The following is a 23,171-nucleotide window of genomic DNA, read 5'->3' on the forward strand; positions in this document are numbered from 1 at the left end:
CTCAACCAATCAAAGAGGGGGCTGCAGAAATGGAGCCCAACCAATCAGAGAGGCGTCTGCAGAACTTCAGCCATTGGGTGGGACCCAAATCACGTCACCAAAATCAGCCAATGGAAGCGAGGGGTTGCTATGTGCGGTGCTTGTATGTGCGGGGCTTGTAAGCGCTGGTCTCCGGAGCTGCAGCTGGAAGCATCTCATTTGTCTTCCACGGTCATGCGGTCCTCCTTGGTTTTCCAATCCGGTAGGTGGCACTGTGGCGAAAAACGAGGGTCCTGAGACTGTACTGTAGGTCTCCGCTGCTATGCCGGATTACGCCAAACCGAAACTGTTGTTTGGGAGTGGACTCTTCGAATAGTTTGGCACAGGTTTGGCGTCCCCTGCCCTGGGGTAATCGACACTTGCCAATTTGGTATAGTTAGTATAGCAAGTTGTATAATATATATTCGTCCGGACACATCACATAACGTTACATTAACAGTTAACGCGAACCTAAACCCGTTTTAGAAATTGTATTGGCAACTTTCACCGAACGGTATTTGAAGTTAAGAGCGCGACACGCGTTGTGGACCCGCGGTGTGCGTGCGTGTTGTTGCCATTGTTCGCTAAGTTAGCCGTCTGGTGGTCCACGCCATTTCACTGGACATACTTTAGAAAGGCGAGAGAAAACATGTCGCGTCTTAACGGTGTGGTGGATAATCTCTCGTTGTCTTTCCAAGACGACACGAGAGGCCGTAGAAAGTTACTTGTGTATGACTGTCGCTTCGAGGACAGAAGAAGTAGAACCGACACAGGTCCAGCAGAGAGGCGGCAGCTGGAGACATCCCATTTGGACTTTGACCACTTTCTGCAAGAAGTATCGAAGGCAAGGAGACAACAACACGGCATGCCGCATGTTTCTTCTTCTTCAACCCCTGCTGCTAGCCAGTGTGTACCGAGGACAGCTAATGTTGGTCGAATACAAAAATCTAACACAATCATTATTATTATTATTATTATTATTAAGAATTCCAATGCACATGTTATTCCATTTCCCAGTTATTTGCATCAGGAGAACTTCTTCTGACACTCATCTTCAAAACACCAGTTTCATGGTTTAAATAGAGCGCCTTGCTCTCTAGTCCTCTCTTCCAACAATAGTTGTCTCTCTTCCAACATGGCTGCCTGTAAACAGAATAATCTGGCTGGTGGTAATTGTATTGAATTGTTTTTTTTGTATTTTCTATTGAAATTCTATCAAATGTGCTAAATATAGATGCAACAATGCATTTTTAAGTTTTGAAAGATTGCGTCCCTCCCAACTATTCTTTGACATCTGTAAGGTTTGCTTGTATATAAGCGTATGTATATATTTTCTCCCACCCACCCCCTCCTAATGTACAGTCAGTCTCCTCCCCATCATATGTATATATTTTCTGTCAGGATCTCTGGGTAACAGTACTGTATATTTGCATATCGTATATGTCACAAATGTAACAGTACTATATACCTTTATGTCATGTATGTCCCTATGTCATAAATGTCATGTATGTTGTGTATGTCATAAATGTCACTATGAATTGAAAATGGGGGACCCTGATGTAAACAACACACGTATTTCTCTGGTCTGCATCCCCTTAACAATTGTGTGTATTGAGTCATACTGTATTGTACCCATTCTGCAATCTGTTAAATAAAGTTTTCATTCATCCATGGTCTAGGAAAATGATATCAATATCTGTGAACAAAACTTCCCAAACCAGAAACCAAGAGAACACTTGATTATGTCATCGGGGATGAAATGTAAACGGTTCCACAGACAATGGGAGACTGATACAATGTGGACCCCACAGAATATTTGTTTGAGTTCGTATACCCAAATGAGCTGTAGTAGTGTTCTTAGTTCTAAATGTAGGCTACATTTTATCAGGGTTCCCACTCGTCCTTGAAAGCCTGATTGATTGAAAACTTTATTTAACTGATTGTAGAATGGGTACAATACACACAGTACAGCTCAATACACACAATTGTTAAGGGGATGCAGACCAGAGAAAGACTTTCGTCTTGTTTACATCAGGGTTCCCCATTTTCAATTCATAATGACATTTATGACATACACAACATGCAGATATATCACGATGACATTTATGACATACAGATATACAGTACTGTTACATTTGTGACATGCATGATACAGTACTGTTGAACAGAGATCCTAACAGAAAATATATACATACGAGGGGGCGGAGACTGTACATTACCGTCCCAACCAACTAACGTTAGCAGCTGAGCTAGCTAGCAACATCCAGGCGACGTACAACCACCACGATGGATTTTAAATGAAACAATCAAGATGTGCTTTAAGCTCACAACACCAAAAGACCCGGTCATCGACGGAAACAACCGTGGTGGAATCATTCTTTCCCTGGGGAGGAAAAAACCCCATTCACAAAAGTTGGCCAGACCAAGAGCACTCTCCAGGAGGTGTATCTGCGTCACTGTCAGAGTCAACAAATCAAGAGAAGACTTCAGGAAGACTAGATTAGAGTTTGCCAAAAAACATTAAAAAAAAAGCCTGCACAGTTCTGGGTTCTGGAACAACATCCTGGGGGGGGGGGGGTGCAAGGTTGGACATTTTACAGGGGCCAGTTTCTAATTGCAGCCTCCCATAGTATAGTGCTCTCTGGACATTCAGAGACTACGGTAGATTTCCAGTTATGGAAAACCTGGACATTGACTAAAATGACCAAATATCCTGGGGAAATTGTGTATTTAAAATGTATTTTAGCTGTATTTTGTATTAGCTCCACACTCAGATAACTTCTGTAAAACTAGGTGGTGTTGTGGGAAATTATTTGACCAAGTCCGGTGAATTTTAAGAGAAATTTAGATTTGAGTCAATGGATAGGATTTTAGATTGATTGATTGAAAAGGTTGAATGAATGAATGACAACTTTATTTAACGGATTGCAGAATGGGTACAATACAGTACGGCTCAATACACACAATTGTTAAGGGGATGCAGACCTGAGAAAGACGTTTGTCTTGTTTACATCAGGGTCCCCCATTTTCAATTCATATAGACATTTATGACATACACAACATACATGACATTCATGGCATAGGGACATAGGTGTTTAGTACTGATACATTTGTGACATAAACGGTATTCAAATATACAGTACTGTTACCCCTAGATCCTGACAGAGTATATACATATGATGGTGAGGGGACTGTACATTAGGAGGGGGTGGGTGGGAGAGAAATATACATGTGGTGGGGAGGAGATTGTCTATTAGGAGGTGGTGGGGGTTTTGGGCATTTACGGTGGCCAGTTTCGAATTGCAGCCTCCCGTAGGTGCTCTTTAAGAGCGGTTTTGAATGTGGGTAGGGATTCACATTCCTTTACAGCTTTGGGTAGGGCGTTCCACATTGATGTGGCATAATTGCGAAACGTGTTTAGTCCCTTGTTTGAGCCGAATCTGGGTTTAACATGATTTGTTGAGCTTCCTCTGGTGTTGTGGTCGTGGTATTCACTGACCTTTGGGAAGTATTTTGACATGTACATGGGTACCTTAGTCGTATAGTGTATCTTGTAGACCAGGCCCATTGCAAGTTGCTGTACTCTGTCGTCCACTCTAAGCCATCCTAGGTTGTCAAAATGGGCAGGGGTGAGGTGGGTTCTAGGAGTAAGGTCAAGCAGTAGTCTGACCAGTTTGTTTTGTGATGTTTGTAATCTTGTTTTTAGCGCCTTCGAGGTGCTTTGGTACCATGAGGATGAGGTGCAAGCATAGTCGTAGTACCCTTGAATGAGTGCTCCTGTTAGAGTCGTTAGGCTATTCTTGTTTACCAGAGAGGAGATCCGGTACACGAATCTTGTTCGTTGGTTGACTTTTTTGATTACATTGGTTGCCATTTTGTCAGATGGGCCTGGTTTATTCTGTGCCGAGTCTCAGTTCGATACGGAGAGCAGAAGACTATCTGCGAAGTGAGCCCAGAGGCCTTATAGTAAAAAAAAGCGTGGGATGAATACTGATAAGCTGCACCTGCATGACTGTTATGAGAAAGTTGGTCGTTAGAGTGGTTCCAAACAAAAATATGCTCTAGTCTATACGCTAGATAATCTATACCCAGTAAGATGGTTTATATCGTAAATGGAGTAAAGGAATAATATAAATATTGCACAAATAATGTAAGAGGGTGCACATATGATTTTTCCACAATGTGTGTATTTTGTTTGAACTGTTGCTATGATTGTAGCAGCTCTGCCCAATTGAGGGCCCCTATTTTTTGGCAGCCATGGCATTTGATAAACTTTGATTTGATTGATTGAAAACTTTATTAACAGATTGATGAATGGGTACAATACAGTACGGCTCAATACAAACAATTGTTAATGAAGGGGATGCATTGCAGACCAGAGAAAGACTTTCGTCTTGTTTACATCAGGGTCCCCCATTTTCAATTCATGACATTTATGACATACACGACATTAGGGCTGGGCGATATGGCCAAAAACGTTATCGCGATAAAATTATAAAATTATTTTCATATAACTCGATATCGATAATTATCGTCGATATAATGTCTGTCAAGTTTAATTAACTTCTTATGCCCGGCGCCGATGGACGGGCTATTAATAGATTTGTTTTGCTGCTGCGAATGTCTCGAGTTGATGTAGGGCTGGGCGATATGACGATATTATATAAATATCGGGTACAGTTCATTAACGATACACTTTTTCAACGTATCGTGGATATCGTGATGTTTTGCCCAAGAGGATTGTGTCGCGTCAATCTGTCCACACGTTACTCGTTCATATCTCAGCCCGTGCTGAGATGAGCCCATTCCGCGGTCTGTTAATAAAGTTTTCAATCAGACAGATGTATGGATGAATGAATGAATGAAAACTTTATTTAACAGATTGCAGAATGGGTACAATACAGTACGGCTCAATACATACAATTGTTAAGGGGATGCAGACCTGAGAAAGACGTTTGTCTTGTTTCCATCAGGGTCCCCCATTTTCAATTCATATAGACATATATGACATACATGACATACAGATAGTCAGTACTGCTACATCTATACATTTATGACATACCAGATTTGCAAATACAGTACTGTTTGTGATACAGAAGGAGTCAAGAAAAGGGAGTATATACATTTGACGTAGAAACTGTACATTGGAGGAGGTTGGGTGGGGGGGGGTTGGGTACATTGGGATATTGACAACCATACTGGGTAATTTACATTGGAGGTGGTTGGGGGGGGGGCGGGGGGCACACTGTATAAACAAGTAACACTGTACATTGAGGGGGGGGGGGAGGAGACACTGTACAAACAAACACAATTGTACATTGAACTATTGACAAAACCATACTAGGTAAATGACTGTACATTGGAGGGGGTTGGGTTAGGATATTTACAGGGGCCAGTGTTGAATTGCAGTCTCCCGTAGGTGTCCCTTGAGAGAGGTTTTGAAAGTGGGTAGTGATCCACATTCCTTTACAGCTTTGGGTAGGGCGTTCCACATTGATGTGGCATAATTGCGAAACGTGTTTAGTCCCTTATTTGAGCCGAATCTGGGTTTAACATGATTTGTGGAGCTCCCTCTGGTGTTGTGATCGTGGTATTCACTGACCTTTGGGAAGTATTTTGACATGTACATGGGTACCTTGGTCGTGTAGTGTATCTTGTAGACCAGGCCCATTGCAAGTTGTTGTACTCTGTCGTCTACTCTAAGCCATCCTAGGTTGTCAAAGTGGGCAGGGGTGAGGTGGGTTCTAGGAGTAAGGTCAAGCAGTAGTCTGACCAGTTTGTTTTGAGATGTTTGTAATTTTGTTTTTAGCGCCTTTGAGGTGCTTTGGTACCATGAGGTGCAAGCATAGTCGTAGTACCCCTGAATGAGTGCTCCTGCCAGAGTCTTCAGGGTGTTCTTGTTTACCAGAGAGGAGATCCGGTACAAGAATCGAGTTCGTTGGTTGACTTTTTTTATTACATTGGATGCCATTTTGTCACAGGAGAGATTAGCCTCTAGGATGGAACCCAGGTAGGTAATTTCATCTTTCCTTGTGACAATATTGTCACCCACTGTAACTGAGAAGCCGTCGGTCTTGCTGAGTTTGTTATTTGAACCGAAGAGAATGGACTCTGTTTTGCCCATGTGTAATGATAGTTTGTTATCAGCGAGCCATATGCAGATTCTGCCTAGTTCCGAGCTGAGGGTTTTTTCAACCTGTAACTTGTTCTTGTCAGAGACCAGCAGGGCTGAGTCGTCCGCAAACAGGAACAAGTTGCAGTCACAAGCTGACGACATGTCATTTGCATAAATTAGGAACAGTAGCGGTCCTAGTATGCTTCCTTGTGGAACACCACAGCTCACTGTGAGGGGGGGGGATAGGGTACCGTTTACCTCCACCATCTGTTCCCTCCCCTCAAGGTAGGATTGCATCCAGCTCACTGATAGACTATCAAAACCAATTGCTTTTAGCTTGTCAATCAGAATGGAGTGATTGACCGTGTCAAAGGCCTTTTGTAGGTCCAGCATGACCATGCCGCAGTATTTGCCTGCGTCCACCTCTTGTTTGATGTGGTCATTCAAATAGAGAAGGCATGTGTCAGGCATGTGGAAAGGCTTTTATTATAACATTCGTTGTAGTAAAATCATTATGCCTCATTTAGTCATCCTGTTGAGCACTGGTCTCCTGCTCGACGGCCGCGGGGAGCTAACGTTAGTAGCTTTGTTGACGTTGTTCAGCCACAGGACATTCAGGAAGTAAAAAACTAGGAGCTTGCCGATTGGTGCTAAGAACAGCAGGGCGGGTGCAAGCGCTGTGACGTAATTGGCAGACTCGACTGTCAATCAAAATTATATGTTTCCGTCAGAATGAATGAGTGAAGACTTTGTTAAAGGGTTGCAGAATGGGTACAATACAGTACAGGAGGATGAAGACCAGAAAAAGACTTTCGACTTTTTTACATAAGGGTCCTCCATTTTCAATTCATCAAAACATTTAGAGACATACATATATACAGTAGTTTCATTAAAATGCTATTTATTGATTGATTGATTGATTGATTGATTTAAAACTTTATTAACATATTGCAGAATGGGTACAGTACAGCTCAATACATACAATTGTTAAGGGGATGCAGACCAGAGAAAGACTTTAGTCTTGTTTACATCAGGGTCCCCCATTTTCAATTCATCATATTTCATATCTAAATCATATAATATCTCATTGCTAAATATATGCAATATATAATCTAATAATCTAAATCTAATATATAATATAAAAATGCTAAATGCATGGGTATTTTATTTTGTCTTTAATGTTAGCTTGCAAAATCAAATACTGTCTTGGTAAGCCTCATAATGAATTGTTTGGGGTAAAAAAGAAAAACATCGTGATGTGTATCGTGTATCGCCGAAAGGTCAGAAAATATTGTGATATCATATTTAGGCCATATCGCCCAGCCCTAAGTTGATGTCGTCATCAGTCCGCGCACGTTAGCAGTTAGCTAGAGCAAGCGGTGTATCCCATGACAATGTACTAAATATGACCCTAAAATACTCTGTTCCGCCCCAATACATTGCAACGACGTCCACCGTATACCCCACACTACTATAACCGTTACCCTCAGAATTCAAAACACACACCAACTCGGCAGGTAAACTATAAAATAGCGCCGTGCAAGCTAGTAATTATCCTAGCCAGCCTCGTTTCCAAGCGGTGTATCCCATGACAATGTACTAAATATGACCATAAAATACTCTGTTCCGCCCCAATACATTGCAACGACGTCCACCGTATACCCCACACTACTATAACAGTTACCCTCAGAATTCAAAACACACACCAACTCGGCAGGTAAACTATAAAATAGCGCCGTGCAAGCTAATTATCCTAGCCAGCCTTGTTTCCAAGCGGTGTATCCCATGACAATGTACTAAATATGACCATAAAATACTCTGTTCCGCCCCAATACATTGCAACGACGTCCACCCAGGGTTTCCGTTAGAAAAAATTGTTGCCGGCCTCAGTGTCCGGTAGATTTCAATCTACCGGTCAAATGAGAGACATTCCGGTCAGAGTTTATTGAGCTTAAAAACAATTGATAGGCAAAAGAATGACAACAAAACAAAAGAATGACATCATCAAGGCATGTAGATTTATAATATTTTTACTTAAAACTAGGCTACTTTTGCGTATAAAGTCATTATATTCCAAATAAAATAAGTCCAGAGACTCGTGCTGCTGCCGACTTTAAATCAAATAGGTGTCTGTGGGCAGTCGCCCGACATTAATAAACAACAGTCTGTTATAATCACATTTTTATGAGCTAACGAATTCCGTTATATTGGACATTTGTATTAATTATATCAAGCGAAGAACTGAGAAATTTGGCAGAGAGAGACGGCAACATTATCATGGGTCTGCGTGACGACTCTCTCTCTCCACCTCCCAATTCTCCACTTGCACAATCTCAAAGTAGCCATTTCCGACTGACTTCCGGTTGCCAATGGCACTTCCTGTCCCATCCAAATACATTGGTTTTAGCTACTTTTCTCCCCTTATTTAAACAACTTTGTCGTCACAGAGAGGCAATGAAACGTTTGTATTATTATAGTATAGAATGTATTTAATAAGCAAACGTTTGTCAGCAGGGTTTTTGGGCTGTATTTCATGTAAAAACGTTTACTGTTAGCTAATGCTGGCTGAGCAAGGAAACTAACAGAAGCTAGTGGTTAAACAGGCCGGATTAGCTTTGAGCTAACTATCTTTCCCGACCCATGTATTCATTCCATTCTAAACATAACGTTAGTTTACAAAACATGACCCGTCTATATAACGTTGAGGAACAAATTATATAGACGGGTAATGTTTTGAACAACTAACGTTACGTTTAGAATGGAATGCATCGGCAAAGATCCGTTAGCTCAAAGCTATTCCGGCCAGTTTATCAACTTCCTGTCATTTAGAAATATGATTTTATAGTGAAAATCATTACCAAAACGTCCGGAAAAACCTAACGGGAGCATTATAGACGGTCATACAAATGTACAAATGCTATAAGGTGGCAAGAAATGCACTATAAACAATACTTTGCGGCGTCGTTTCTTGCGCTAGCCTCTTGTTAGCCAGCATTAGCCTTAATAGCTTTGAGCTAAGGATCTTTGCCGATGCATAAAGTATTGTTTATAGTGCATTTCTTGCCACCTTATAGCATTTGTACATTTGTATGACCGTCTATAATGCTCCCGTTAGGTTTTTCCGGACGTTTTGGTAATGATTTTCACTATAAAATCATATTTCTAAATGACAGGAAGTTGATAAACTGGCCGGAATAGCTTTGAGCTAACGGATCTTTGCCGATGCATTCCATTCTAAACGTAACGTTAGTTGTTCAAAACATTACCCGTCTATATAATTTGTTCCTCAACGTTATATAGACGGTCATGTTTTGTAAACTAACGTTATGTTTAGAATGGAATGAATACATGGGTCGGGAAAGATAGTTAGCTCAAAGCTAATCCGGAAGGACAGCTAACAGTAGCTACTGTCTAACTGTGATGCATTTTCTGTTTGCAGTCCAATGTTCACCAAAACACACACCCACACACTTATAATTTGTTCCTCAACGTTATATAGACAGGTCATGTTTTGTAAACTAACGTTATGTTTAGAATGGAATGAATACATGGGTCGGGAAAGATAGTTAGCTCAAAGCTAATCCGGAAGGACAGCTAACAGTAGCTACTGTCTAACTGTGATGCATTTTCTGTTTGCAGTCCAATGTTCACCAAAACACACACCCACACACTTATAATTTGTTCCTCAACGTTATATAGACAGGTCATGTTTTGTAAACTAACGTTATGTTTAGAATGGAATGAATACATGGGTCGGGAAAGATAGTTAGCTCAAAGCTAATCCGGAAGGACAGCTAACAGTAGCTACTGTCTAACTGTGATGCATTTTCTGTTTGCAGTCCAATGTTCACCAAAACACACACCCACACACTTATAATTTGTTCCTCAACGTTATATAGACGGGTCATGTTTTTTTTTTTTTTTTTTTTTATTGGTCTTTTTTCCCCTCCATTTTCCTCCGATTTTCTCCCATCCCAATGTTAGTCGTATGCCAATTCCCAGTCCCTTCCTGGTCGCTGCGCACTTACCCCCCACAGTCAGATCATCTGGGAGAGTGGAGGCTACCACGTGCTTCCTCCGACACACGTCCAGCCAATCACCGCTTCTTTTCACCTGGCAGCACGGATTCTCATTGAGAGGGCGTAGCGTGTGGGAGGACCACACTATCCCCCTCACGTCCAATCCGCGCTTAGCAGGCGCCCCGACCGAACTGTAGGAGTCGCTGTTTACAACGACCCGGACCCACCCCGCCAGCTTCTCCCACCCTCTGATACAGCCAATTGTATCAGTGCAGACGGCCAGCCAAGCTGGTGACAACCCCGGAGCTGTGAGCTGGATTCGAACAGGCAAATCCAGCTCAGCTCCGGGGCTGGTGACGAACGCAATCTCCGCTCGGCCACCTAACCGCCCTGACAGGTCATGTTTTCTAAACTAACGTTATGTTTAGAATGGAATGAATACATGTGTCGGGAAAGATAGTTAGCTCAAAGCTAATCCGGCCTGTTTAACCACTAGCTTCTGTTAGCTAATGCTGGCTGAGCAAGGAAACTAACAGTAAACGTTTTTACATGAAATACAGCCCAAAAACCCTGCTGACAAACGTTTGCTTATTAAATACATTCTATACTATAATAATACAAACGTTTCATTGCCTCTCTGTGACGACAAAGTTGTTTAAATAAGGGGAGAAAAGTAGCTAAAACCAATGTATTTGGATCGGCCAGGAAGTGCTATTGGCAACCGGAAGTCAGCCGGAAGTCCCTATATTCAGGTTGTGCAAGTGTGACTTATTTGCGAGAGTATGGCGCTGCAGAGCAGCAGATTCAGCTGTTATTGGCTCTTTTCTGGGAACCGCACAACAGCGCCCCCCACCCAACATTGAATTGAAAATGGCTGAATTGGAGTACTGCTGGAGTACTGCATTGTGCTGCTGTTGCTCCGGCTCTGCAGCTTCACAAAAGTTCGCACACCCAGCACTAAGCTCTCGCTGACAACGTCGTTGTCATTATTAGAAGCAACGATGAAACAAATCATGTAATGATTGTTTCGTTCATCGCATAGGCTATTTAATTTTAGCCTATTTTAATACAATTCAAATAATCAAATTGTGCTTAGACTCAGGGAATTATTTTCACCGGACATTAAGACCGGAGAGATTAAATATGTCGGACTTCAACAGATTTTGCCGGTCAAATACCGGTAATTACCGGCTAACGGAAACGCTGCGTCCACCGTATACCCCACACTACTATAACAGTTACCCTCAGAATTCAAAACACACACCAACTCGGCAGGTAAACTATAAAATAGCGCCATGCAAGCTAATTATCCTAGCCAGCCTTGTTTACTACTTGAGTCATACCTCTCTACGTCTCCTTCCGCTGTCGGCCATCTCCTTCACTGATTGGTTGTTAGTGCGTGTGCTCATATCCAAGCTTGGAAAATCGATATATCGAAACTTTGCGACCACGTTTCATGTTTATTTCGAGGAAATAATTTATCGCGATAGTTATCGTTATCGTTTTATCGCCCAGCCCTACACGACATACACATATACAGTACTGTTATATCCAGACATTTATGACATACAAGATACACAAATATACGGTACTGTTTCAGAGAAAGAGATCATAAAAAAATATATATACATTCGAGGGGGAAGAAACTGTACATTGGAGAGGGTTGGGTGGGTGGGGGGGGTTTGGACATTTACCGGGGCCAGTTTCGAATTGCAGCCACCTGTGGGTGCTCTTTGAGAGCGGTTTTGAAGGAGGGTAGGGATTCACATTATTTTACGGCTGTGGGTAGGGCGTTCCACATTGTTGTGGCATAATTGCGAAATGTGTTTAGTCCCTTGTTTGAGCCGAATCTGGGTTGAACATGATTTGTGGAACTCCCTCTGGTGTTGTGGTCGTGGAATTCACTGACCTTTGGTAGAGCCATATGAAATCCGTTTTCCAAATTCCATAATTTTTCTTCCCAAATTCAGTTTTCTTTCCGTTTTAATATTTCAGAATTCTGTATTTAGTTTATTTTTTGTATTTATTATTATTTTTTAGCATTTTTACAGCTTTTCTGTTTACGCAGGACCGATAGAGGAGAGGGAGAACGGGAGGAGATGTGGGGAAGACATGCGACAAATATCGCCGGGAGCAGGAGGCGAACCCGGGACGGCCGCGTAGCCGTAGGTGTGCGAGGCACTATGCCACGAGGGCGCCCTGTATTTAGCTTTTTACGCTCATTTTACCATCAGAAATAGTGACTAATAAGTGGGAATGAATTTAATAAGATATAACAGTCCATTTAATGTTTTTAAGTGCTGCAACTCAGAAATACAGTTCAATTTTAAACAAAGTCTTACACAAACTCTCCTCTTGAGTCTGCTGATGTAATGGTCGTTTGAAGAGCTGGTGTGTTTTCGGAAGCACAGTGTTTTCCCTTGTTTCTGACATGGCTTTTGGAGACTAAGTGATCTTCGCATTTGTTTTTGCGGGTCCACTCCACGGTATGTTGACAGAATTTGCAAAATTCTGAGGCATAAAAGTCATTAGGATACTGCTCTGCTCTGAGGCTGCGGTTACACCTTTCGTTTCATTTTCGTTTCATTGTCATACGCGTTTCGCCGCGACGTCCTGCGCCTCGAGTCACACTTTCGTTTTTTGTTTGTTTTTGTCACCTGAGCACACTGATGTAGTACACTGCCAAAGCAGTAGGTGGCGAACATGAAGGCAATTTCAACCAATCAGAACTTGAATGTGCCAATACACTTCCTGGTAGCTCCAGCAAAGAAAATGTCAACAAGGCAGACGCCTATGGGCGCCACCATCTTGCCTATTTACTCAATGCAGCAATTCTTTTTCAGCAAAGCCTAATAAAAGTGCAATAAACAAAACGGATACATTCACTGTGTGTTCTGCCTGTCATTTGTTGATGAAACAAAACTAACATCAACACAAGTGACCACCAAGAGCGGATAGTTTAGTCTAAAAAAAGATCGGTAGCATTGTTAGCTGCATGCTAACGTCAATGGAGTATGCCATTATAACAGTATAGCATTGTGGCTAGAAGCTAACGTTAGCTCACGCTATTTAGCCAGCACCAAACTGATGATATCGAGAGCTATCAGTAGTTAGATAACATTAGAGACAACGCTGTGTGTATTAAACAAAGGTGAATAGATGACTGGGCCATTTTGTTTAATGCTTGTTAAGTTGAAAGAGGAACTCTGAGCTAACAGGGTCTGAATCCTGATAGCTCACGTTAGCCAGCTGCTCATGCAATCGGTAATGCTAGCAGAATGAATGGATGTAAACTTTATTTAACATATTGCATATGGGTACAATACAATACGGCTCAATACAAACAATTGTTAAGGGAATGCAGACTGTTGTAGCTTGGACTGGGGTCCTTATAACAATAACTTGACAACACATGGTAGCTGAAGCTATTTGGGACACGGAGCTCTGTCCCAAACACACACACCTGGACAAGAGGCAGGGGAACTATGTGAGAATGCTATTCATCGACTACAGCTCGGCATTCAATACCATAGTCCCCTCCATACTCATAGCCAAGCTCAGGGACCTGGGCTTGGGCTATGACCTCTGCCAGTGGGTCTTGGACTTCCTGACTGGCAGACCCCAGGTGGTGAGAGCAGGCAACTGCACCTCCTCATCCATCACCCTCAACATAGGGGCCCCCCAGGGCTGTGTTCTGAGTCCCCTCCTCTACTCCCTGTACACACACGACTGTGTGGCTCAGCGGAGTAGCAATACAATTGTCAAATTTGCTGACGACACAGTGGTGGTGGGCCTGATCTCTGCCAACGACGAGAGGGCCTACCTGGAAGAGGTCAAGGTCCTGGCGGGATGGTGCCAGGAAAACAGCCTCTCCCTGAACGTCAGCAAAACAAAGGAGATGATTGTGGACTTCAGGAGGTCGGGGGTCAAGGACTACAGCCCCCTCAGCATCGACGGGGCACCGGTTGAGAGAGTCAACAGCTTCAAGTACCTCGGAGCCTACATATCCGAGGACCTGACATGGACCACACACATTGACAGTGTTGTGAAGAAGGCACGACAACGCCTCTACTTCCTCAGGCGCCTAAGGAAGTTCCAAGTCAGCCAGAAGATCCTTAAGAACTTCTACTCATGTACAATAGAGAGCATCTTGACCGGCAACATCACCTCCTGGTTTGGGAATAGCACTGCACAAGACCGAAGCAGACTACAAAGAGTGACACGTTCAGCCGAACGCACAATTGGAGGGGGGCTCCCCACCCTCCAGAACATTTACTACAAGCGTTGCAAGGGCAAGGCTAAGAGAATCATTAAAGACTCCAGTCACCCGAACAACTGCCTCTTTGAACTGCTGCGGTCAGGCAAGCGATACCGGAGTCTCAAGGCGAGCACAGAAAGACTCAGAAGAAGCTTCTATCCCCAGGCCATCAGGCTGCTAAACGAACAATGAATGAACACTACACAACAACAACCACCAAACGCACATAGCACACACATCCACACGCACACACCCACTTTAAACAAACACACTGTAGCACCCACTCCACACACTTTATAGCACACACCCACTTTAAACAAACACACTGTAGCACCCACTCCCCACACTTTATATTTATATTTATGGATGAAGGATTGCACTACAACTCGTACACCTTACTGTAAATTGTACCTAAAATTGTACCTCATCCCATTTCTGCTTTGCACTAGATAGTACTGTACATTAGTACACTGCATAGTATTGTGTATTGTATATTATATGGTAACTCAGAACATTGTACATATGTCTATACCGAACACTGTGACCTCATTTTCTTCTTCTAAATTCATGCTATATTATGTTATTATGTTATTTGATACTATCTTGTCTAGCACAGTCTCTGGAGCGTAACAGTAAGAAGCATTTTGTATGAAAGTATTCTGTACTTCTGTATGACAACTATTAAAGAACTTGAACTTGAACTTGAACTGTTGTCACCGGAAGGGCACGCAGATGGTATCTACTGCGCATGGGCGTTTTCGCAACAACTGCTCCGTGCTGACTACACGCTGTTGTCGAAGCGTTTTTTTTGCGTATCTCCAAACGCAAACACAATTTTGCGTTTCAGCCGTATCCACAAAAAAACACCAAAAAACGCATTTCTGTGTAGATAGGACATCAAACGTCGTCAAAAACGTATAAAAAAACGCCAGGAATACACTAGTCTAACCATAGCCTCAGACTACCATTGACCTCATCCTGACCTCTGACAAGTCCAAGATCTCCAATAAAGGGGTTATAGCATGCGGTTAAGTGATCATTATAATTCTGTACCCGCAAAAAGCTAAAACAAAAGGCTGGCTGTCACAAAACAGTCACATCTAGAGACCTCAAAACCTACTCTAGCGAGGCCTTTAACCTTGAACTGGAGAGCCTGGACTGGTCAGATGAGCTCAATGGTACACTGGTTGAAGAAACATGGCTTGGTTTCAAAACCAAATTTTCAACAATACTAAACAACATGGCCCCCCTAAGAACCACCAGGGTAAAAAAAAAACGCGCTGAGCTGTGGATGCACACTGAAATACTGACCGCTATGAAAAACCAGAGACAAAAATTTTGTAATAGTCAGTCAAAGCTTAGTTAAACTGAGTTTTATGGCAATGTACAGCACAGTGCTATTAGTATGCACTGCAGTATTTATTGCTAATTAAATAAACAAAAGAAGTCACACAGAAAATAAATAGATCTGTTTAACAGACATTGCTTCTGTGGGATATTTGTGGATATCCTGATGAAGAATGTTCTCAGTCAACCGAGGTTTGGATAATAACAAGGTTTATTAACCAAACAGATAGAATACATAGAGAGAATGGCTGAGGGCTTCCCCCAGGTAAAAGACCTCGATAGATCTCGGGAGGAGACCTATATAGGTAACAAGGGGGGGGGGGTGGTCCCATTTGATAGGTCAGATGGGGGGGGGTACAGGTTTGGGGAGAGGGGAGGGGGATGTCTTATTCCACAGATAGGGGGGGGGGGGCACAGGTAAGGGGATATAGGGGAGGGGAATATATTTACATGAGAACATTATATTATACCACAATACTCACTTTTCTCTATTATAATGTGGGTGAGATTAATGTATAATATACCAGGGTTGTTTGGAACAGGTAAAAGTGAATGGGTATGGTACAAGAATGGGACCGATGTAATCCATCGGTTATCAGATAATGAATAAAATAGAAAACAATTACAATAATGAAAATTTTGGCCGATGTGATGTTGGTTGGCATAACTAGGCCTGTCACGATAACACATTTTGCTGGGCGATTAATTGTCCCAGAAATTATTGCGATAAGTGATATTATTGCGGTTTTGAGAGAAATAATTTTTTTGAGAAATGTATTTCCCAAAAGTTTTCAATCAACTTTTTTTTTTTACTAATATAATGATAATAGCATAATAATGCAAGGAAACCGTTTCAAAGTGCAATAAACCTTTATTTAACATTGGAAGACATTTTAAATATCCTAAATTACTACCTAACCAATCAGATATGAGGTAGCGTCAGAAGCAGAGTAACCTCGTTCCCAGTTTTATCTCCGTGAGAGCAATGATAAAACGAGCAGAGCAATGTGTGTGGACAAGAGGCAGGTTGCTACGTTTACTGTAGGAAGGGGCTTTTAGACCCATGTTTTTATTTTTTGCTTCGAAAAGAGGGACGTGGGACATTAGGTAAAATGGCTGTGCAGTATACAACCAAAAGCGGGACACCTGGTCACCCTAATTGTGGCTCGCATTTGTTTACTGTGGCTCGCGGATTATGTGATGGGCAAGCTACTTGGAAAATGTAGTAAGCTACACTACCAGTTACTCTCGATTAAAATATAGCTCAACAATAATCAAATAAACACAAATATATACTATCTCTATTGGAATGGAGACTTTTCAGCACAGGATAAACTAGGGATGGGCAAAAAAAAACAGATCGATTGATCACATGATGTACTTGAGTACTCGTGGAGGAAAACGCTGTACAAAATAAACGTCTTTTCCGGTGTTTTAGACTTTGCTCTTTTATTTTGAAACCCACCGACCGGAAGTATTGTTGTTATTATCCTAGCAGAACCTATGAGCGGACAACTTGTGTCGTCCGGTTCTGTGTTTTTGAGCTAATGATAAAACAAATGTTGAGATTGTTGGTGAACAACTAACTTTAGGTTAGTTTTAACGTTAGCTACTAACGTTAGATGCAGCTACTACAGGCAATCAACGATGAGGAGGAAGCGTCATAGCATCAACGCTAGATCTTTAATCTTTATTTAGCAGTCCAGTTTCTCCGGGCAGTAGCGTATAGCGTTTGTTCACGCTACATCACTACTTAGGTCTAAAAATAGCTACACTACAAAGAACGCTACTTGGTTCAAAAGGAGCGACGCTACCATCACGCTACTGAGAAATGTAGTTAAGCTATGTAGCGTTGCTACTGCCCAACATACGCATGGTGCTCACAGGAGCTCCCGTGCTGTACTCTGTAGTAACGTCAGCGGCCCGCCTCCCCACACGGAGAGGTACTGGTTCCCGCCTCATTAAAACAAACACGCAAATAGCAATTAATTGCGCCCGTCAAAATCATTGCATTCATTTTCATTATTGCGCGATAAATTGATTTATTGCTTATTGCAACAGGCCTAGGCATAACAGTTTAAAATAGAATTATTTACATATATGATTCATGACATGATCGACTGGACTGCGGTCTGTGTTATTTTGATATCAGAGATGTGGGAATAGATATCACCCTTTTCTTTTATTTATCGCTCAAAATACCTATATCAATGAGTGGTCCTCAACTCTGATATCAAACAACAATTAACATAATCATTAGAAGCTATAGCTGTGCAAATATCTTGGCATACCTTCAGTCGTTCATGTCGTGACTCAGGGGAGCTAATGTGATGGTTGTGCATACAGGCATAGTAATAAAACTATTACATACATGTGAGCACTGTCTGTGTGGTCAGAGTGCACAGGGTGAAAAACAAAATTGTGTGCATAATTATTAGGAATAGGATTTACACATAAGGCTAATGTGTACAAAAACATTTTAACAACCGTTAACCTGGTGGTTAATAAAAGTAACATGATTGATTATGGGAAACTGTTCAAAAAAATATATATGCACATTTTATAATGATTCTTGATGAAATTACTTAGGATCCAGTTGTATTTAACCTGAGCTTGAGTGTCACTTTCATCTGTGATTGTCTCAGTTTTGTTGGTCTTTACTTAGAATCAGGCAATTTTCTCCATTTCTTCTCTATAAATGAGGAGATAAAACGTCTTATGCATCGCTTCTGTATGTAATTCTAGTGCATATACTATCAACTGTTCACCATACAGGTGCAAAACAACAACGTTACATGTCCTCTTCTATGAGAGAATAAATAAACTGATTCTTTCTTGTCTGACAATACAATTTTGTAACCTAAGTAATTCAAATGTGATGTAATACAGTAACACAGTAACATTTAAATAAATACATAATAATGTGGACAATGTGGCGTTCAGATGCCTCTTGGTCCACAGGTCTCTGATGATGTCTCTCTTCTTGACGGTGCAGTCGGGAACATTCACTCCTCCATCATTCAGAGGGGGCCTACAGGAGGTCGTCGTCCACTCCCTGTGTACCTTGTCAAGGGTCACCGGTAGCAGTGGGGCGGTCAACTATAGTGGCCTTGCAGACTCTTTTCCTGGAGCCTATGTTGTTCTCCCTCACCACCACACATCCGCCACTGTGCTCACGCTTGGCCCCCATCAGGCCTAGAGACATGGTGGTCAGGGCGTTTTTGAATGTGTTGTGCTGGTTTCGCTGTCCTCTCCTCGTCATTGCGGTACCACTTGATGGAGGGCGAGGGCCCGCCGGTGTAGTGGCTAGTCAGTAGGACGCTCTCTCTCACCGGATGACAAGCTTATCATCGGAATCCATCTTGATGGTCGGGGCTTTGGTTCCCATCTGCAGGTAATGGGTTTGGTCTGCCGTGGTCTGCAGTGCCGGGGTGGAGGCCGTCAAAGGTTGATCTCCTCTTCGTCAGTGTCTCCTTGGTCAGTCTCCTTCGTGGTCCCCTGCTCCACTTTCTTGGGGACGTCTGTGGGCTGGGTTGGATGGCGGCTCTCCCACGGTTGCTGTCGTCGTCCTGGTTGTGTCTGCAGCTCCTTGGCGGCGTCCCTGGTGGTCCTATGCTGTCGTGGGTCGCTCATGTCGCTGGGTTGTGTTCCTCTCTGCCTGGTCCTGCCGTCGTTCGTGGTTCAGGTCACGCGTCGTCTCACTCCTTCTCACTTGTCGTGTCCTCTCACCAATATGATCTGAGGATGATAATTGCCTTAGAAAACCTCCTCATATAAAAGATTCAACGCCTTTCTGCTAAAGAGGAAAATCATTTTGGGATTAATTCAATTCATTGTAAATAAAATCACTTAATTGAAAATAGGAAATGCAAGCCAATTGCATTAGCAGTGATTCCTTATGTCAAGAAGGTCACATTCACTACAATCTTATCAGATCTTGTATCTAACTAGATCTTACAGCATTAGGCTTTAAATAAAATTGTAAATGAATGGCCAAAGTCTTGAATCAGATAAAATAGCTCTTTTTCTTCATAGTCTGTGATGTTAAATTGAAGTTGATCTTACCTGTGCGATGGGTGTGCCTCAGGATACTTACCTCGTCACGCCTTCTCTGGCGTTCTTCACGTCTCAGTGTGGCTTGTCATAATTTAGCATGGGGAAAAACATAAAATCTAGGCAGCCAGTTAATTTTGCATGAAAAACAATCATTTGTTTTGTCATCTAACCCTAACTAACCTTATTGTCATGCACTCGTCCTAATACAACTACCCTACACTGTGGCACTCAACCTTTGATGACTTGTTGCTCTGCTGATAGAGTTGTGCTCTTCCTGATGTCTTGTCGCACAGAATCTGTGAGTCGCTTTGGATAAAAGTGTCAACTAAATGATCAATGTACGTGTATACCTTGTACATTTAGATAATTGTGCTTCAATTTTGGTGGTTGATATTTTGCAGTCATGGAAATGTATTAGTTGTTAAAAGAATAGTCATGCATGTTATTGGTTATAAACAGAGAATAGAAGGAGGAGATTGTAAGTAAAGTTGTTTTCATCATTAATCTTTCATCTCGGGCACTTCTACTTTGTCTGGTTTTATTCAGAATGCATCTCTAATTCGTGTGCCTCTTGAAAAGAGATGATGAAAACGACTGGTTAGTTATTGTTAGTATGGGAATTAGGTAGATTTTCATGACTGCAACATCATCACTTGTCTGATTCATGTTAATTAAGTGGTTCCATCCATTGTTATTCATTGTCAGGTGAGTCCACCAAACCTCTGGTCAGAGTACAGGCATTTGCATTGCTTTGTCTCTCTCACGCCATACCCTGTGGGTTTCAAGTGCCCACTCTGAATATTGTCTGTTATCGTTGGCGTTCCTGTAAAAGAAATTTACATGTGGGTGTTTGGATGCAGATTTGTTTTAAATGGTCAATCGATTGTCTCTCAACTCCACACCATCTTCGGTTGAGTCTCGTGGTAAAAAAGAGAAAATCTGCATCTAAAGCGATACTTCCTACTATACTTAGTATAGTGGAGATACTAAGTTGTCTCTATAGGTGTGGTCAGACTGGCTATTTGCATTGTCTTTCACCTCCACATCGTCCTCAGCTGGTTTGAGTGAGTGTTTAAACACTACTTTGTAATTCAATTTAGAGTTAACTCAGTCTGCCTCTCCTGTAAATACAAAAGACATGTTAATTTCCCACTCCTCTAAGACCATCTGAGTGGGTTCTCCTTGATTGTCTGTGAGCTTAACAAAAACATCAGCTAGTTCTCATCCATCCCATCCTAGGATGTAATGATAGTGTTATCATTTATCAATCATATCGCATATGTACACAAGCACCATAAGTATGTGGAACCACACATTTTGAATCATGTTTAAAAATGTCTTACAATGGAAAGGGCTAGTTATCTTTCATTGGTTCTTTAGATAAACACATTAACTCAAGTGAATATAACCTACTTGTTAACCTAAACATCTTACTTTTAAACATAATCTATGTTGTTTGTGTCCAAGTTTTCAACATTAAAAGCTTATAAAGTCTAATCTAACGCTGTTTATGTGGACTACAATTCCTGTACTGCCATATACTGGAAACCGGAAGTGTTTGTTTAGCTCCCCGTATTGGTCAGTATGACCGGTACGCCCACAGATGCATTATAATTCTGAAACAGACATTGCAATTAGCTTTATGTGACTTATAACGTGTACAGTAATGAAAAAAAAAAACAATCACTCAAGCGATATGGGATAGCTGTAATTTACTGCAATGAGAAGATAGTTATGTCATGCAGTTACATTAGGATTTCATACTTACCGGAAAAAGCTGCCGTGTTGGATCCTCACAGTTCAGTTCAGTTATTGAATAACCATATTAACTTACCCCCTTTTGTGCCCATGTGTATCTTTAATCGAATAGTGGTTCCTGAGGCTGTAGCACGTTACGTGTCGTCAATGCAATGCTCGGCTCGTTTCTCTTGGTTGTCTGGGACAATGCGTTCCTGGAAACACTCTTCTGCATCTCGCCACAGCAACTCAACACTTTCCAATAGCAGCGCGCACATACATATACAAATAAAACATATACTACACGTGGATTTCATATACCCTCGCCCTCGGGCATATTAAACTTTACGTTCGCCTATGGATAAGCTCATAACAAAACCATAACTCCACGGCGCGCATATCGTGACGTCATCGCTCCAAGCGACGTTCATGCGTTACCATTCGCCTCGGAAATAACGCTTTGCAATCCTGCAGTAAGTTCCGCGAGCTCTCAATAGCCTGGAATTTACCTAAACCCAGCGCTTTGTTACCGAATGAGCGCGCCTGTGCATATGTGAAAACGTAAACAAACTGAAACGATAAAACTATACTTCCCAAATGGTAGTTCCCGTGGGCCGGTTTTGTTGGTTCCAAATATTACTATCCTAGTTTGTCGCGTGAATTGCACCTCAATGTTATTCTCTGTATAACGGTACTCGTCTCTCAATGCTCGGCGCGATATCAGTCGGCATATTGTGCGCATACAAACGAGACTTTAAACAGACAAACAATCATTAATACATATAAGTTAACGTGTGTGTATATCTGACTGTATTGGATCGCTGTTTGTTTAGTCGACCAGCATCTGCTGCGACAAGGCATTTATCCCTTGACATAACTATACATCGTTACTAAAGTCATAACGACCGAATACTGAACTTCGAAATTTAATAGCGATATATTAGATTATATATACCTTTTAATCATACTCTCGGTCCCTTCAACCCGCGACTAATGTCCCGTTAAATGTACATTCACGTACTGCCGAGGCATCGCCGGTCATCTTCCCGCTATCTGTATAATCAATTGGTTAATTCAATCCGAATACATCGTTTTCAGGAATGGAAGAGGTTGTGAGCTTAGTTTGAGGTTGAAACTATGAATATTATGACGCTACTCTGGTCATTTCTAATTATGATTCCATCAGCTTCTCGGTCCTAACTTCCCGCCTCTTTGCAGAGGAATCACAGAACGTTTTTAACAGAGTAGCGTTTTCCAAGGATATCACATCTAATAAGCCCACGTTTCTTGCCTTGTTGCCTATATTTTAGTCTGCATCAGCTAGACTTGGGTTAGCAATCCAACAACCTTATTTTGTGCCTTAGCTTTTGGTCGGCTCCAACTCGACCTGGAATAGCACTTCAACCTTTGTGCCTAAACTTTTGGGAATAGCACATATAACCCATCCTCTCAGAACCGCCTGATAAGGACCCAGGTGCACGCGCGCCCTGGTAACGATTCTCAATACAGATCAGATATATTAATGCACATTATTCTTACTCAGCCATGATCTCAATATTTGACAACATTCTGTAATATTCACCTGGCACAGAGAAAAGCGGGAAGGTTTTAATTCCTTGCC

General features: G+C 42.0%; 1 protein-coding gene across 1 annotated transcript in view; it reads left to right on the forward strand.

The window, feature by feature from the left end:
- The first annotated feature begins 349 nt into the window (after positions 1 to 349).
- The window catches only part of smchd1 (structural maintenance of chromosomes flexible hinge domain containing 1), a 160,111-nt gene continuing 137,289 nt past the window's right edge, over positions 350 to 23,171 (forward strand). Inside the window, exon 1 of the mRNA XM_084326451.1 lies at positions 350 to 862. Coding sequence (XP_084182577.1) covers positions 668 to 862 — 195 coding nt within the window. The 5' untranslated portion in view covers positions 350 to 667. The remainder of the gene's footprint in view (positions 863 to 23,171) is intronic.

This window comes from Notolepis coatsorum (assembly GCF_963971535.1).
Source record: "Notolepis coatsorum genome assembly, chromosome: 12".
Taxonomy (NCBI): Eukaryota; Metazoa; Chordata; class Actinopteri; order Aulopiformes; family Paralepididae; genus Notolepis; species Notolepis coatsorum.